At 44.8% G+C, this 18,644-nt stretch overlaps 1 protein-coding gene across 4 annotated transcripts in view; it reads left to right on the top strand.

Annotated features, from left to right (window-relative positions):
* Positions 1-9,593: 9,593 nt before the first annotated feature.
* The window catches only part of DCLK1 (doublecortin like kinase 1), a 374,298-nt gene continuing 365,247 nt past the window's right edge, over positions 9,594-18,644 (top strand). For 2 of the 4 annotated variants that reach the window (XM_053563611.1, XM_053563613.1), the window contains exons 1-2: positions 9,600-9,856; positions 14,750-15,144. In XM_053563611.1, the coding sequence (XP_053419586.1) occupies positions 14,769-15,144 (376 nt within the window). In that variant the 5' untranslated portion in view covers positions 9,600-9,856; positions 14,750-14,768. Of the gene's footprint in view, positions 9,857-10,429; positions 10,503-14,749; positions 15,145-18,644 lie in introns of those variants that run through there. The other 2 variants (XM_053563609.1, XM_053563610.1) reach the window with 2 other exon arrangements.

Raw genomic sequence — 18,644 nt, 5'->3', positions numbered from 1 at the left:
TTTTAAGTGCACAATGTGGTAGGTTTTGACAAATGGGTATTGTGTAACCACCACCACCACCGCAGTGATGACATAGAATAGTTCCATCATCCATAAATTTCACTATGCTCGGGCGGCGCCTGTGGCTCCGTCGGTAAGGCACCGGTCCCATATACTGAGGGTGGCGGGTTCAAACCAGGCCCCGGCTGAACTGCAACCAAAAAAATAGCCGGGCGTTGTGGCGGGCGCCTATAGTCCCAGCTGCTCGGGAGGCTGAGGCAAGAGAATTGCTTAAGCCCAGGAGTTGGAGGTTGCTGTGAGCTGTGTGAGGCCACGGCACTCTACCGAGGGCCATAAAGTGAGACTCTGTCTCTACAAAAAAAAAAAAAAAAAAAAAAATTTCACTATGCTCCTTTGTAGCCAATCTTCTTTCAACTTCAGGTCTTGTAAACCCTGATCTGCTGTTTTTGTCTTTTCAGCAATTTCATGCAAATGGATTCACTCAGTTTGTACTCTTTTATGCTTGTCTTATTTCACTTGATCTAATGCTCCGAGATCCATTTCTGTTACTTTTTAAATAGCTGAATAGTGTTTCATTATATGCATATTCCACAATTTGTTTATCCATTTACCAGTAAAGGTACATTTGGGAAGTTTTATCTAATGTGAATAAAGCTGCTATGAAATTTTAATACCAGTCTTGTGTAAACATTTTTCTTTCTCTTGCGTTCATCTCTAGGAGTGAGTCATAGAGAGGGTGTATGTTCAGCTGTGTAAGTAATTGGCAAACCTTTCAACGTGGTTGCATCATCCAGCATTCCAATCTGAGAAGATGGAGAGCTTCAGCTGCTCAACACCCTCTCCAACACTTGGCATCGTCAGTCTTTTTATTGTTAGTTGTTCTGTTGGGTATGTACTGATAGCTCATTGTGTTTGCATTTCCCTAATGACTGATGATGTTGTGCATTCTTATATGTTCTGTGGTGATGTGTCTATTCATACCTTTGCCTTTCTATTTCCCTTTTTAGCTTTTCTTTCTATTGTCTTGGTAGGAATTTTGGATGCAAGATGTTTATCCGATATACATTTTGCAAATACTTTCTGCTGCTCTGTGGCTTGTTTCATTTTCTTAACCATGTCTTTTGAAGAGCAAATGTTTTTGAATTTCATGGAAACCAACTTAGATTTTTATGATGTTTCAGATTTTGTGTCTTCTCTTCCTATAGCCACAGGTCACACAGTTTTTTCCCTCGTATTTTCTTCTGGAAATTTTATTGTGTTCATTCTTGGATTTGGATTCAGGATACATTTTGAGTTAATTGTTAAATGAAAAAGTTACACAATATGATATGCATGACTGTGACTGGTTCTATGAACAAAATTTCAATGACTCCTATGTGTTTTTTTCATAATTCTCTCCCTTAATTAACTACTTGAACTTTTGAGTTGTTTTCCAAAAATGGAGGATTTTCTGCAAAAGGAAGTTGGTGAGATTCTGAAGTCCCGTAGGCAGACTTCCTGGTGCCAAGACCCACAACCTGCCCTGTCCTGCACAGTAGTCTCTTCTTAGTTACACTACTACCCACCCCAGGGCTTGGGGCTCCTCCTTTAAAATCCCATGATCCACAGTTCAGTAAGAGAGAGATTTGAGGCAGCTTCTCCCATTTACTGGATAAGACATTTCATCTTTCATATTTAATAAAACTCCCCTTTCCTTGGCAGTCCTCATTGTCCCAATAATTGGATCTTTGTGTGACAAGTAACAGACCTAGGCTGAACCCCCTTCTAGTTTTGATAGTATTAACATCTTACCTCTTTTCTATTTAAAGCTATATTTTGGTATGCATGTATGTACATGGAAAAGTTTAGAAGAATACATATACACTAAAAATATTTTGTTTTTTTTTTCACTTAGACAAAGACTGTCAGCAGCAGAAATTTAGTAAGTTTTCTCTTTGTTTAAGAGATACCTTTAAGAGTTCATTCACATCCCCAAATTAAATTTAAAAGACTCCTTGGGATATTGCAAACACTTGCCAAAGACTCTGACTTTATTGATGAAGTTATTCAGTCTGCAGGCACATCTGATAAACGGACCATCACTACTGTCTGCGCCCCAGGTCAGAACAGTCCTAGGTACTTCTGAGTTTTGTGACATTCCCAGAGGAAACATAACTATTGTGACTTCTCAAGTATTTGGGTTCCATAGAATCAGTGACCATTCTTAAGAAATAACAAAGTACTGCACGGTATTTTAATATATATGTCAACGAATATAAAAAGGTAAATTATTTGTCTCTAAAACACCTCCGGAAGAAAAAATGTAGCTAGATATAATTCTGTTTAAATGCATTTTAGCAAAGGTGACTATTTTTGAGGTTAATTTTAGTTTCCTTAAATAAAATTTTCATTATTTTGAGGTGACTGCTCCATGCCTTGGGGCAATGATAAAATGTACAAAGATATACTTTTAAATTATTTTTCTGAAATGATTCTATTATGAACCATCTGTAATTTTACATAAAATACATTTCACATGGAGATGTCATATGTAATCAATGGACTTAAAAAGTACTGTGGATTTAAAAACTTTAGTAATTTAAAATTTATATCACTGAGAGAATAGACATAAAAGGTCTGACAATTAAGTTCAAGAACTCGTTCTAGAAAAGTGCATACCTCATTGCTGAATATTACTACAGTTACCTTTGAAGTATTCCCCTTGGGAAGCCATGCACCCATGCCAGTGCCTAGACCACCTTGCAAAGCAGTTTTGAAACCTTTTTCTGGAATGACCATTAGAGCTGTTGTACGGCACAGAGGCATGCAACATTAATAGCAAATGCCACTCAGTAACACCCCCCGCCCCCCCCACATGTCCAAACAAGCACAGCAGTTAGATTCTGAAATACCAAGGTTCTGAACCCTTGCAGAGCTGTTTGGACACTGCTGCCAACGTAAGCACATGGTGGCAAGTTAGTGAACTTAATTGTTAGACCATGTAGGATGACAGCTCTGATAGTTATTCCAGCCAAAGAATTCCAAAATTGCTCTGAACGATGGACTAGGCAGTAGTGACCGGTGCATAGCTTCCCAAGGGAAGTACTTCGAAGGTGACTGTAGTGATATTTAGCAATGAGGAATGTAGCACTTTTCCTAGGATGAGGTCGTGGACTTAATTGCTAGGCCTCATGTTAACAAATTCCCACCTCCTGATCTCCCCTGCTACCATCGCCAAGAAGACCTCAAGAGTAAAATTGTTCCTATTCCCCTATCCTTCTCTAGTATTCTCCAATAGCCGCCAGAAAAAGGTCAAGGAGCTTTTATTTTATTTTATTTTATTTATTTTATTTCTGTGTCACCCTGGGTAGAGTGCCATGGTTTCACCCTAGCTCCCAGCAACCTCAAACTCCTGGGCTCAAGTGATCCTCCTGCCTCAGCCTCCTGAGTAGCTAGGACTATAGGCGTCGCCACCATGCCTGGCTAGTTTTTCTATTTTTTAGAGACAGGGTCTCACTCTTGCTCAGCCTGCTTGAACTCCTGAGCTCAGGCAATCTGCCTGCCTCGGCCTCTCAGAGTGCTGGGATTACAGGCATGAGCCACCAGAGGGGCTTTTAAGCAGGCAAATCTGACCTTGGCACTTTTCTGCCCAAAATTCTTCACTGATTGATTTCCCTTTTCCCTTAGGACAGTGGTTCTCAACCTCCCTAATGCTGCGACCCTAGAATACAGTTGCTATGGGTTGTGACCCATACGTTGAGAACCGCTGTCTTAGAACACAGTCCCGGCAAAGTCGGCCCCTCCTGCCCCTGCCCTCGCTGTGTCCTCTCTCCACTTTCCCTGCTCACCTGCCTCTGCTGTTCAGCCCAGTCTTGTTCCTCAAACAAGCTGCTTCCCACTCAAAATCTTCACATGGCGATTTCTTCTGCTTGGAATAACACTCTTCCCCCATGTTGCCTGGCTAACTTCGCTGCTCTGCTTAAGTGCTATTTCTTCAGAGAAGGCACTCTCTCCCTGAAGCTCTTTGTATTCTTTTCCTTCACAGAACTTAAATGATTGCATAATGCCATTGACCATTAACACCTGTCTCTCTTCATGCTGTTGATGCCTGGACACATGAGACCTGAGACCCTCTGGTGATTGTATTACTCCCATCCTAGTACAGTGCCTGGCACGCTGGAGGCATTCAAACATCATTTATTGAACAAATGGATGAAGAAATGAAAATGTGTGTGGTCTATAAATACTCATGACCTGAAAACAGCATCCAAGTCAAGGATGTAATTCTAGAAGTGAAAATGTGAAATTTTTCTGCCACTGAATCTCTAGATATTAATTTGTTGAAGAGAACATTTTAACCTCTATAATTACTCAAGTATGTTGAGAGAGTCATTTGCCATCAACCATCAACCCGGAGAAAGATTGTGGGCATTGAAGTGACAGAGCCTGTTGTGACCAGGTTCTGTTGAAAGTGCTTATCAACAACTAAGATGACAATGTTGGTGCAGAGATAATCAGATTGATAGGACGCTGGGTGGGGGGCAGGGTCTCTGTCATGTGCAAGGTGACCGAATCAGTATCCAAAAAGGATCTCAGTCAACAGGTTAGAAAAGAGGATCAAATGACGTTACACAACTTAATAAAGGAAAATTCCAAGAGAGCACTGGCCTTAGGGCCCCCAAATCTAGTTGAACAAATACAGAATGAGAGACCTTAAAAACAGAACATGTGGAAAAAATGAAGATCTTATCCTAATTGGGTAAGTCAGTAGCACAGCCTGCCTGTTAGAGGCATCGATTTGATATTAGACGTCCTATACTAGAAGCAACATGTCAACAACCAAAGAAGTTATGGACGGCCCGGTGCAGTGGCTCATGCCTGAAATCCTAGCACTTAGAAGGCTGAGGTGGGTGGATTGTCTGGGCACACAGGTTTGAGACCAACCTGAGCCACAGCGAGACCTTCTGTCTTGAAAAATAGCCAGGTGTTGTGGCAGATGCCTGTAGTTCCAGGTACTTGGGAGGCTGAGGCAAGAGAATTGCTTGAGCTCAAGAGTTTGAGGTTGCTGTGAGCTCTAATGCCACAGCACTCTATGAGGGCGACAAAGTAAGACTCTGTCTCAAAAATAATAATAATAATAATAACTTATGGAGCTTCCCTAACCAGACCACCCTGCTGTGCCCTTCCCAGTTCTAGGAGGCAGAGGTGAAGGGAGATTCTGACAGCTACACTGCTGTGAGGTTTCCCAACCACGTCACATGAGAAGCATTTGAAGAGCTGGGAGTTCCTAGTTAGCACAGAGTCAAACTTGGGAGGATATAATGTATTAATATAAGTAAAAGGCAGGATCATTAGATTTGTTCTCTGTAGGTTCTCAGGGTAGACTCAGGGCCAACAGGAAAATCCCAGGATAAGAGATCTCAGCTGAATTACAGGAGCTGTCCAGCAGGGGAGTGGGCTGTACAGAGTTCCCCTTTACTAAGGTGAATTATACTTAGACAGCAAGCAGCTTTGGGGAGTTCTCTGTTGGTGGATGGAGGGCATAACAGGGGGCAGGGCCCTTCTTCCTCTGTGCATAACCTAATGTAGTTTGGAGTGCCAAGCCAGAGAGAGATAAACGGCCAGCTGAAACAATCATTTTTAAAGATCTCATCTACTATATATAGAATCCCATGATCTATCCTGACTCCCAGAGGGGTAATCTTATTTCTCTACACTTCCGCTGCATGTGCCAATTTTAGGAAGCAACAGAGTGGAAGCCGAAAACCCACTTGTTGCTGAAGGAATCCATACACTGCATCAAAATTGGCGATGCTACTGGTAAGGTCTCTAATTACTGAGTTTCTGTGACTGTAGGAGAAGCCAGAAATATGTGTTCTGGGTGTGTCCCGACACACTGACAGGTGTGTCCAACCTTTTTTTTTTCTGCTGCACATTGGAAGAAGAAAAGTTGTCTTGGGCCACACATTAAATACACGAACACTAATGAAAGCTGAGCAATAAAAGTCTGTGCGTGGGCGGCACCTGTGGCTCAAGGGGTACGGCACCGGCCCCGTATGCCCAGGGTGGGGGTGGTGGGTTCAAATCTGGCCCCAGCCAACCAAAAACTGCAAAAAAAAAAAAAAAGGTCTGTGCGTGATTTTCATGCTAGCCAACACCCACAGATAAGTGAAACAGGCCTCAGGTAATCCACATGTGGCCCAAGGCTGCAGGTTGGACACCCCAGGAAAAGTCTACAGTATATTGCAAGAAATACAAAGAAAGGGCGGCACCTGTGGCTCAAGGAGTAGGGCACCAGCCCCATGTACCGGAGGTGGTGGGTTCAAACCCACCCCCAGCCAAAAACTGCAAAAAAAGAAATACAAAGGAAAATAAGAATGGTGGTCACAGTCTGCAAAGCTGTTTCTTGTAATTGTGGTGGCCAATAAATATGCACAGTATCCCAACCCTGGAGCACTGCAGGTGTGTGGGCACAGAGATGAGATTATGAATGGGCCAGAGTCAATTCTGCCTCCTAGAGGGAAAAACAGGCTTTGCACCTCTTTCTGGGAATGCCCTTTGTTCTACAGTTCTACCTGAAGCTACACGACTAAGCATATTTTCTATGAAGAAACCAATACGAGGCACTGAAAAGAGATATGTGGTCAATTAAAAGGTTTTATTTTTGGATCTCTTAAAAGGTATTACTCCTCTGCTTTCTTTCTCTTTCCTGGTTTGTACTGAACACTTACTTTCAGGAAAATAAGCACACATAGGTAAGACTCCCCATCAACTCTGTGTCAAAGGAAAGTATGTTCTCATGAAAAGTTTAGCCCACAGTAGACGTATTTGATGGTGCTCTTCACTAAAGGAAGCAGTGTTCCCAATAGCAAACTCTTTGATGAGAAGACTGTTTTCCAAAAGGCATTGCACGTTGCTTTAGAATTTGGTATTTCTTTATAAGCATATGGTCTTAGTGATTAGAAAACTGACTTGAATTTTAAAACATAGGGATTTTAAACTTTGGACTTGGGCTTGACGTTTATTAGCTGTATGACTATGGGTAAATGACATAACCTCTCTATGTCTAAATTCTTTTATCTGTGGGATGAGGATAATAATGTCTACCTTGCATGGTTCTTATGGGAATAAAATAAGAAAATGTATAAAAGCTCCACTACAGCAAAAAAGCAAAGACTATGTTAATGGAGTTGCTGAGAGTGCTGTGGTCAAGCCACTGTTGTCTTGTAGGACGCAGACTGTGTCTTCTTGGGGCAGCCATTGGGGTACGCAGTTTAAACAGCCTCCTCTGTGGGAGCTAGAGTGAGATGTCCACTCAGTGAGATGTGAACATCAGATGTTCACGGGGAAAAGGATGTATTCATTCAGGCACTTCTTTGATGAACACCTTGGTACTGTAAAGAAAGTAAGATCTAATTTTGAAAATTATTTGAAACAGAAGTTTCCTGGTCAAATTTCATTTTAATAAGAAATTATAACTGAATATGATAAGTCAGACTTGCCAAGGCTTGAGCTGATCTGGAAGTGACTTAGGTGCTGTGTAAGTGGTCAGGTTACTAGGTGCCATTGCTACCAGTCTGCTGTCCTGGACTAAATGATACAGCCATAGTGTAGTGGCCAGTGGGTATTTTTTTTCTTTCTTTCTCTCTCTCTCTCTCCTTCCTTCCTTCCTTCCTTCCCTCCATGCCTCCCTCTCTCTCTTTCTTTCCTTTCTTTTCTTTCTTTACTTTTTAGAGACAGAGTTTCATTTTGTCCCCCTTGGTAGAGTACCGTGGTATCACAGATCACTGCAACCTCCAGCTCCTGGGCTTAGGCAATTCTCTTGCCCAAGCTTCCTAAGTAGTTGAGACTACAGGTGCCTGCCATAACGCCTGGCTATTTTTTGTTGCAGTTTGGCTAGGGCCGGGTTCGAACCCGCCACCCTCGGTATATGGGGCTGGCGTCCTACTCACTGAGCCACAGGCACTGCCCTCCCCATCTATTTAATTATCACTTGCCCCCTGGTTTCCTGAGAGGGTTAATGATGCCCTACTATTTCTAGAGGGAGAACTTTGCTACTGAGAAAAATCAAGCACACAGGTGTTGCTTTGACCACACTATTGGTGTGTGCCAGATAGAACAGCTAGGAAAGAGGTAAGATGCAGTTGAGTTACTCAAGGCCCTTAAGGAACTACCCCAATGGCATATCCATAGGGGTTCAGAGATGGAATTTTTTTCTCTGTTTATCATTTTAGCAGAAATCGCTTGGCCTTTGTTACTGACAAGATAAAAAGAAGCTCTGATTTCACTTCTCAAGAAGATATACTTGGCTTCTTCCTTTCTCTTAACCCTCCGCCCTCGTTTTGCATCAGAATTTGAAGGAGCAGTCTCAGTGCTTTGCTTTTAGTTAATGTTGGTGAGTTCATTGTACTCTCCTCCCTTGGCTATTAAATAGTTCAAAAATAAATACTGCATCACTTATTGAATATGTAACATGCATCTCATTTGAGCTGCCTTTAAAAACAAATGGTAATTATTAAGTATTTACATAATACTCTGAAAGTATTTAAGAATATTACTTATCAATAATGTACAGATCACTGGGCTCAGTGGGCAAGAGCAAAATAGAATTTCAAAGGTATGGGCTCAGGAAGAGAGAAAAATACATATATGTATTTGTATATATATGCATATGACGGGATTGAAAATCAGGAACTTAACCGAACCACAATTCAGGCTGCATACTGGACTAGGCTAAGGTTTCACAGAACTCTGGGAGCTGCTCTCACTCCCTGAGCTTTTGTGCAAAGTCTAGAGGAAGCCATCAACAGCCTGGGCTCTGAGAACATTCCTGCCTTGGGAGAAAAGGCTTATGTGAGCTCATGGGGCTTTCCACCGCTGACCCTGCCTTGGCAGCTGTGAAGTGTCCAGCAGCGAAACCTGGCTCCCAAGTTCTCAAAGGCCTGTTGTAATATATTTGGCTCTAAGCAGAGGTCACTTTTCCAAGGGTGACTCAATCTTGGAGTCTAGTGGAGAAGATGGGTGTGATCCGTGAGCAGATCTGGCCCTTCCCAAGGAAGGAGGCTACGGGGACCCCCCGAGTGCTTGAGAGGGTCTGTGGCTGATCCTCCGTGGAAACACCACATGGATCAATCCTAAACGAGTGATCAGAGGGGGGATCCACTGAGGTCACATCAAAGCGCGTGGGTTTGGGTTGGGGGAGAGAAGGTCCTGTTTCCTCGCCTTCCCTGAAGGTGGCGCCTCACCTCTCTGCCCCGCACCTCACCTCTTTGCCCCGCGCCTCACTTCTCTGTCCTGCATACTTTTTGGCTCAGACTCGGTCCTTTCCACGTTCTTTTCCTCAGTCCCCAGGGTCACCATCCAATCTGTCCCCATCTCCAGACGACCATTTCTGGGGGGCAGGGGAAGTTTGGGGGTGTAGGCGCAGCGGTGGGAGGGGGGCACGAGGCACGCGGAGGGAGGAGGACCCGGGGCGCAGCCGTGGTGGGTGCGCCCTGCCAAGAAGGGCGGGGGCGCGGGGCGCGGGGCGCGCACGCGGAGGGAAGGGCGGGCGTGCGAGCGCTGAGACCAGATAAGGGAGCGCGCCCGCCGCCGCCGCCGCCGCCGCTGCCGCCGCCCTCCTCCGGAGAGAGAGGCTGGAGCGAGGCTGTGCGAAGCGCCGCATCTCAATGAGGACCGGCCGAGGCACGTCCCTGCACTAGTGGCCGCAGCCGAGACGCCCGTGCCCCAGCAGCTGCTGCCGCCCTGCCCGGCCCCGCCGCCGCCCCACAGCCCCGCCGCCCGGCAGCCCCGGCCGCGCCCAGCCCGGCGAGGACAGCACCAGGAGGTGGCCCCGAGCGCGGCCACAAAGACCCCCGGCGGCGTCTCTCCCGGACCGGTGCGTGGTTTGCCTTCGCTGGGGAAGGAAACTGCGGGGAGGGCGGCCCGGGGCCCCGCAGCGCCTGCTCTGCCCGTAGCCGCCGGGCGCCCGGCTCGGCCGCTGCCGCCACGCCCGCCGTTCCTCAAAAGGCAGCTGCCCTGCCCGGCCCGGCCAGGGGCGAGCGGGCGGGCGGCCCCCTGCCTCTTTTGTCTGCTGCCAGCGGGCTTTCGAGGGGTCGTGGGGGTGCGGCCCCCCCAGGCTTTTCGCTGCCTTGTTAGTGGAGATGGAGAGCCAGGGTGGAGAAGCTGGGAGAGCTGCTTGTCATTGTCGAGAACTGGCTGCGGAGCGAGGACCCAGTCTAGTCAGCGCCGGGAAGGAGTGGCCGGGCCCGGCCTCTCATTGTGTGTGTGCTTTCCCGTGTCCCCGGGCGGGTGGCGTGTGCCAGAGGAGGAGGACGATCCCTGCATGGTGGTGGCTGCAGCGTGGGTGTTGCGAGTGCATTTGCAGGGTCTCAAGTTCCTTCGGGGACAGCACGGCTGCCTCTTGTTCAGATTAGTACCTGCAGTGCCGAAAGCATGCGGAGAAGAAAAGGCATTTTCCTCCTAGTGGGAGTGCACGCACAGCCCCGCATTGCCCCACAAAAGAGGCTGCGTTTGGAATCCAGGTTTGTGATTGTTGCTGGATTGACAAGGAGACGATTGTTGGTGATAGAGACGAACGTTTTCATTCAAACCGGCTCTGTCTCTGTCGCGCCTGAGAATGTGTGCCCAGGTTACCGTGCACACGCGTTCGGAGTGTGTGCCCAGGATACCGTGCACACGGTTCGGAGTGTGTGCCCAGGTTACCGTGCACACGGTTCGGAGTGTGTGCCCAGGTTACCGTGCACACGGTTCGGAGTGTGTGCCCAGGTTACCGTGCACACGGTTTGGAGTGTGTGCCCAGGTTACCGTGCACACGCGTTCAGTGGCCACACTGTGGGGTGTTCCAGGAAAACGTTTTATGACTGTTCCCAAATATATTGCCTTTCAGTGGGAAGGGAAAGTAGGACAGCGTTTTGATATGAAATGTCACATGGAGGCGGGTCAGAAGGGATTTTAGGAGATCATATGGAGGAAAATGGTAAAAGATATGCAGGCACCCTGTGAGAACTCTGTCAGTGGTGGTGAGCGCACCCGGAAGGTGTGTGGTGCCTTTTATTTCACGCCTGTGCGTCTACCTGAACCCTAATCCCAGTGCTACAATATGCCCTGGGACTTCCAGGTCTAGCATCTATTTGGATGTGTTAATGCTTATGGCAATTTTTTCTTGGGGTGTGTGTTTGTAAATTTCTGAAACAAGAACCCATATGGATGAATGGTTTCCTCAGAATGGTGAGAAGTCCCCCTCAGAATAATCATGTTCATTTCTTGTGGCCATGTTTATGGGAAAAGCTCTGATAAGAGCCAGTAGCCCAGGGTCTGTGGTCTTCATGGCTTAGGCCCAGTAGTTACGCTTTTGGTGCCACTGCACCTGTGTGCTCAGGCCCTTGGCCACCTATGGTCTGTGAATAGGGAGATGTGTGTTCTGACAGGCTTGCCGTGCAGAAAGTGTGAACTTGTGCAAGGCCAGAGAATCTTTTTCAGGAGCTCTTGGTTCGAACGCATGACTTAGCTAACCAAAGAGCTTAACCACCCAAGAGCAGGGAATTATTCTGGTCTTAAGAGCAGCACTTATTCTGATGATGTAAATAACTGCCAGAACACAGTAGGGTGTAGTGTGGTTTTTGGACATTCATTTAGTGGTAGCTGTAGCCTTGAAAATGATTTCATTTTGAGTGTGCGTTTTTTTTGTCGATTGCTCCTTTCCAGGCAGGTGTAGTGAAGGATAGTGAATAATATGGGTGCTTCCCTGGACAAAGGTGTGATCCAGTTGGAGGAAATAAGCAAAATAAAACAAAATAAACTTTCTTTGACTTTAAATTGTTCTTTTTTCATTAAGCATGGAGTTCATGGTATTAAAAGCCTATTCCCCTTAGGGAATTCAAATGACTGTCAAATTATTTGGCCTTGGTCAATTTTGAGTAACTAGCAGCTCCTTAGAAGATTTATAGTTTTTCTGGTAACATAACTGTGCTGTCCTTGGATGAATCCCTGTTTTCTTTCCGTTTATCTCAGTTTGGGAGAAATCCCTTAAATCCCTAGGGTTGGAAGAATGATCTCTGTCTTTAAAAATCAAACAAAACCTTCAAAAGCCAATTTGTCCTTTCTAATTTATAAAGTTTTGAAGAGCCTTGTGAGTTTGCTATGAGTACTGGCATTATCCTCTGCTCCATTCCCCAAGACACACACCCCTTTTGGAAGACAGGTGAACTTACTTTAAAAACATAAATTAAAAAGTAGGACCAGTTACCAATATCATGGACAAAAATACTGGTTCTGTTACACAATTAATGCCTACAGAATTAGATATCAAAGTGGGTAATTGTTTCAAAGTTATCTAACTTCAAAATGAATAAAACCAGTTCATGGCTACCTATGTAGCCATACTCACTTTACTACCGCCCCTCCAATTCCCAGGCCTGTCAGTGTGGTCAGTGTTAGACTCGTGAGTAGATAGAATCATGGACATTAGAGGCCTGCCTGGTGACAACTACTTCCTCCATGGTGGAAACCAGGTGGCCTGATCAAGGTTACTGAGCTAGTTTGGAGTGAGGTCTTTAAAACCCCCTGCTTTACCTGCTGCCGAGGGGCTGGTGTCAGGGGAGCGAGGAACAGAGAGCATCAGTTTTGGAGTCACAGTAAATCTAGGTTCAAATCTCAACCCTCTTAACCCCCAAGTTTCAACCCTCAACTGAGGGTTGGCATCCTGGGTAAATTCCATACCCAGCCCTGGTCTTGATAATATCACCTACCTTGTTAGATTAATGAGAGAATTTTTAGCATATTATACAACAAATAGTTGATGAATAATAGTGTCAGGCACATCCCAGACAGTCAATAAATATTGGTTTCTTCCACTTCAGTTTGGGAGTACCAGATCTCTAGCCGTGCTTTCAGGCACAACATTTTAGCTACTCTGAACGGATTAGAGGTCAGTCTACTAAGGGCAAAAGAGAGGTCAGGGAGACAGCAATACTTCTGTTGAGTTTTGGCTCACCTTCAAAAAGGCACTACGTCAGGGGTGTCCAACCTGTGGCCCACAGGCCACATACTGATTTTGTGAGGACTTCTTTTGTTTATGGTGTCAGATATCACAAAAAGCATGAAAAGACCTTTTTTTTCTTTCTAATCAGCTTTCCTTAGCGTTTGTGCATTTACTGTGTGACCCAAGATATCTCTTACTCTTCTAATGTGAAGCAGAAAAAAAAAAGGTTGGACACCAATGATAGGAGGTGGGATTGGAGAAGTACTTGGGAGGTTCTTATTCCCAATTTTCTCTTTGCCTTTTATTGTATTCCAATGTGCCTGAATGCTAAGATTTCCCCACTTTCTAGATCAGCGGTTCTCAACCTGTGGGTCACCATGCACAGGAACTACATTAAAGGGCCGCGGCATTAGGAAGGTTGAGAACCACTGCTCTAGATTGTTCTATTAAAACACAGATTCCCCCCTCACCTCCTGCAAGGGGCACCGCCATGAGCAACCCCTTAGCAAGCATGAATTGATCCCCAGGCAGCTTGCTAATAACAAGGCCCCATGGGGGGTAAAATGGGGCAGGGATACCTTTCTGAAAGTTATGAGGTGAGATCAGAGGACCCAGGAGCCTCCCTTGCCAGAAAGGGAAGACTTTTCCTGCTAGTTCTTTTTTGTGCCAGGGTCAGGAATAGAAAAGCAGGTTTTATTAATATGAAGATCTTAATACTTACACATGCCAGACACTATCCTAAGGGTTTCATGTGCATTAACTTATTTAATAGTTAATGTTAACTATGAGGTAGGTATTATTCTAATTCCCATTTTGTGGTTGAGGAAATCAGTATTCAATGATGTTGATCAAGTAGGTTTCTCAAAGTTATACAGGGAATACAGCGTCAAATGTAAATCAACATCTTTAAACCTGGGCCACAAAGACAGAAGGGCAAAGTCCTCCAAGGAAAAAGTAAATGTTTTCCTTCCCCTTCTTCTCCTTTGCCTCTTTTTTTCTTCTTTTGCTTCTTTTTTAACCGATCTTATGTGAATCCTAAATGTAAATAAATGAGATATGGTGAAATTGCTTTTAAAAATAATGAATATGTGAATAAGTTGGGAAATCTTCCTTAAGTTGGTACAGCCTACGGACTGATTTAATTTGCTCTCCATCTGGCCCTGGGGAGAACAAACGCTAAGTAAAACTTTTGCAATCTGACTGCTAAGTACTGCCTGCCCACCTCCCCCTCTCTCTTTTTTTCCTGGCCCACCATGACCACTTGCCTTTCCATGTATATAATAGGAAAGCACATTTTCTACCTGCCACCAGGTAGGGTGCCCTGCAGGGAGCCCTGAGCTTTGGAGTCAGCAAACCTGGGTCTGAATTGCTGTTTGAAGCATTTCTCAACTTGATTGCTGCTTAGAGAAATGTAGGCGAATTTTTTCAGTGCTTCAGCTTCTTCACTTTGAAAGTCAGTTGTGACTACTGGAAATAAGATCTGTTTGCAGCCTGATAACGTTGTAGGCAGTCGGTAGGCAGGAGCTGTATTCGCCCAGGCCCTGTTGTCCAGCTGTGTCCAGGAACACCACCGTGTCATTCTCCCCTGGTCTAAACTGTGGTTGATTAATAGGTGGTTTCCACTGGGGTCTGCCCCTTCTTTCTCTACCATCGGATACCTCCTACCAAATATGCCATCAGTTACAGCAGGATCTGTCTCCACCGCGCTGTTCCCATGCAGGGCCTTTGAAATCACGATCTTAAAATAACACGGAGGTGTGTGTCTGCTTTTGTTTTTGGGGCTCGCAGGTCCATCCCGAAGTCCGTCATGTCCTTTGGCAGAGACATGGAGCTGGAGCACTTCGACGAGCGGGACAAGGCGCAGCGGTACAGCCGCGGGTCGCGGGTGAACGGCCTGCCCAGCCCGACGCACAGCGCGCACTGCAGCTTCTACCGCACGCGCACGCTGCAGACGCTCAGCTCCGAGAAGAAGGCCAAGAAGGTGCGTTTCTACCGAAACGGAGACCGCTACTTCAAAGGGATTGTGTACGCCATCTCCCCAGACCGCTTCCGATCTTTTGAGGCCCTGCTGGCTGATTTGACCCGAACTCTGTCGGATAACGTGAACTTGCCCCAGGGAGTGAGAACCATCTACACCATTGACGGGCTCAAGAAGATTTCCAGCCTGGACCAACTGGTGGAAGGTGAGCGCTGCCGGATGGCCCCCAGGGGGAGCTCGCGGGTTCCCTTCTCACGCGTCGCCTCCCATTGCCACCTGCGAGTTCGCGCTCAGCCTGTGGCTACACCTTTGAGTTCGCTGTACTGTAGTGGAAAAAGAAAAAAACTAATGACATTAGGTCAGGTAGCTGGTAACAGTGGGCTGAGCAGAAACACGCACAGTTCTCCAGCATTGCCTCTGCTTTCTCACACCCGTGCTGTGTTAATTTTAAACATCCATTTTTATATCTTCAATCGCGTATTTCATATTCATTCCTAAATGCAAATTGGAACTTTTGCTATCATGATGTCCAAAAAGTACTTGAACTGAAAATGACTAATGGATCATGGAATTTTAGGAAGGAGCCTTAGATGGCTATCAAACCCATTCATTTTATCTTTGCACTTTGAGACCTACAAAATCCAAAGGACATGGTAAGATAGTGACACTGGGCCCCAAATTAGGTTTTTCTGACAACCTTTTCCACTGTGATGCTTCCTTGTAAGTGACATCTGAGGACAGGAAGGAGGTAATCCGTTTATTTTGTGAGTTCAATTTAGGTTAATAGTAATTGTCTGTTTTGGACATGGAATGTGGAAACAGCATTCACTGGATGCACCAATGAGGCCTGCTATCTTGTGCAGAATAGGTAGTCACTGACTCTGCTACATTTATCTCAGGACAGACTCCTGTTTGCACAGGGAAGGGCATGAAGCCTCTCAGCACCTGAGAAATTGTAATTGAATTAGGGTGAGTTGGAGAGAAATAAGTGAAGCTAAATGTATGGTAAAGTGTAAAAGGGCATGGCAGATCCTCTTTGAAGAGTGGGTTTTTCTGAGACTGAAGTCTCAATGCCCCAGTGCGTGAGTAGAAGGCACCAAGGAGGTCAGACAAAGTGTTGGAAGAGCTGGATTTTGCCCTGAGTTCATCTTTACTGCAGAAGTATTCGCCCAGGCCCTGTTGTCCATCTGGGTCCAGGAACAACACCATGCAGTTTTCTCCTGGTCTAGTGCAGGTAGCAGGAATTGTCCCCTTTCAGCCCCCTTGGAGTCTGGGGGGCTGCTCTCCCCTGACCGCACACTGACAGAGCCCTCTTGTCCTGCTTTGTAATCACTTTGTATGTGATTCAAGGCAGAGGGCTTCTCCCCTTATTCTGTCTTTTATTCCTTGGCAGGAATGCCAGACTGGTCACAGTGTGACTGAACTTGAGCATGTGCACAGGAACGTGGCCTTGGTGTGTTTATTTTGTGGGAATTCACAGTTCTTTCTGGTTACTTGTCACGCTGCCAAGGTGCCTGTGGACTTGGCCTTTTTTATTCTACTCAGGGGTTGGAACTTTCAGTTAATTAAAGGGGAAGAATGAACATGCTATCTTTATGTATCAGCTTTGATTTCTGTGTGTTATCCTTTGCATGACCTTGGGATATACAAGGATTAATAAAACATTTAGTTGTATATTCTAAGGGATTTGGATAAAGATCAGATGCAAAGTCAGGTGCATGAACAGTCACCAAGCCATCCCGTTGAGGGCTGATGGTACTGTAGGGAAACTGTGCTAAGATCTCAAAGCATGTCCTGAGACAGCCATGGGGGTGATGCCTCCCTCTGTTCTAGAGCCACTTGTGCAGCATCCCCGGGGGCAGGGAGCTTCAGTTTTCCACAGAATTGATCTTTACTGAGAAGTGGTCAGCGATGTTCTCATAACCCTCATCTACCAAGGAGAAGGTCTGGGGGTGACAGATGGTAGTACTCATTTCACATTCTAAGGACCAGCAAAACTGTGGCATGTTGGCCACTACCTTCTTAGTGTGAACTTTCACCATAAGATAATGCTCTGGGAGACTGAAGATGATGATAGCCCATAGTGATTGGAGCCTGGGCCAGGCACTTTGTCAGAATTCCTTGCATACATGAATACATTTAATTCTCACAATGATCCTAGGAGGGAGGAACTATTGTCCTTCTACTGAAATAAGGCACAGCGTGATTAAATGATCTGCTCAAACTCACACAACAAGAAATGGTAAAGTTAAGATCTGAACCAGTGAAGGCTGGTGTTAAAGCCTGAGCTCATAAGTGCCACTAACATGTTGTATGCTGTGAATTCAACACCTATAAAAAGCACTGTTATACTCACTTTAATATAGTGGATTATATTTTGATATAGCAGAATGTTAGACATGTGAGTGTAACGGTAACTGTAATACAAACTGTAAGTTGTTCCCATTCCTGTCAGTAGGAACAATGTTAACTACTTTTTGAAAACAGACGCTTTTAATCTTGACTTAATTCCAGGAAAGAAAGATGCTGCTCCCAGAAATACTTTATTATTTTCATTTGCCCCCAAATACTTTTCCTGCCATCAGTATGAACTAACTGCAGAATGAATATTTTGATACTTAAAAATTATTTAAGAAAGTATCTTTTTGTGATTGGTGACTTGGGTACAGTGTGTGAATTCACACATTAGCTGCATGTATTTTTTGAATTTTCGGTTTGAATGCATTTTTTTCTAATTCATAACACTGACAGTTAGCATGCAGCTGCACTTAGTGTTTAAATAGCTGGAAATTCATTTAGATTGGCCTCTTTGTCAATTACATTTTTGCTTAGTCTGTTAAAATGCAAACCGTTGCTTCATATTCATCATTAGGCTCATATCGCTCACTTTACATACTAATTTTATGTAAACGTCAATGCATGTTATTAGCTTTTCATTTCCTCTTCCAACGTGATGATGTTTGAGTTTTAAATTAAATCCTTTTAGTGGTTGCAGTGACAAGTGTATTTGACTTCTAATTGTTTTTTTAAGTTTCCTCTTTCTCACTTGTTCTCAGGCTAAAATTTCTGTATTACAATGATATATGTGAGTTTCTTTATAACAGTCTCATGGTCACTTTCACTTTTATATTATTATAGCATCATTATCCCAAGTGTGGTTTACACCCGTGGATAGAGTTGGCGATGATCTCAAATTTTATATGTATGAGTATGTACATATGTGTGTGTGTCTACCTGTGCCTTGTATTTAAATATATACGCACACATACATTTAAGAGTATACCAAAGGCGACACTCTTGTTTGCTTTCAAAATGGCTTTAGCGTGTTTTAAAAAAATCATGAAACTTAATAAGGAACGTTGAATTGCAGGCCTATTTCTGCAAGTGATTCATCTTGAGACGTGGCCTCATTTCCCCCAATTTTGTACCATTTATGTTCTGCAGTGGATATGTAAATGTTGGAAAAATAAAGGAAGGTTAACACAATAACGCCTTTGACCTCTTAGGAGAAAGACTTACTGTAAATCCTGAGCTTTGATGGGCGATTGATTGACTGATTTGCCCTTCCTTCAACATCTTGTAGAATGCAGACATGAGAGGGCCAAGGCATTTTCTTTAAGCATTAGGCTAAAAACTACAGGAGATATGTCATCCTCTGAATACAGATAAGTTAATTTGTTCATCACCTCTGCAATCCCTCTTCTT

Source organism: Nycticebus coucang, chromosome 15 (assembly GCF_027406575.1).
Source record: "Nycticebus coucang isolate mNycCou1 chromosome 15, mNycCou1.pri, whole genome shotgun sequence".
Lineage (NCBI taxonomy): Eukaryota > Metazoa > Chordata > Mammalia > Primates > Lorisidae > Nycticebus > Nycticebus coucang.
Note: the sequence above shows the minus strand (reverse complement) of the source record. Positions and strands in the feature narration are given on the sequence as shown.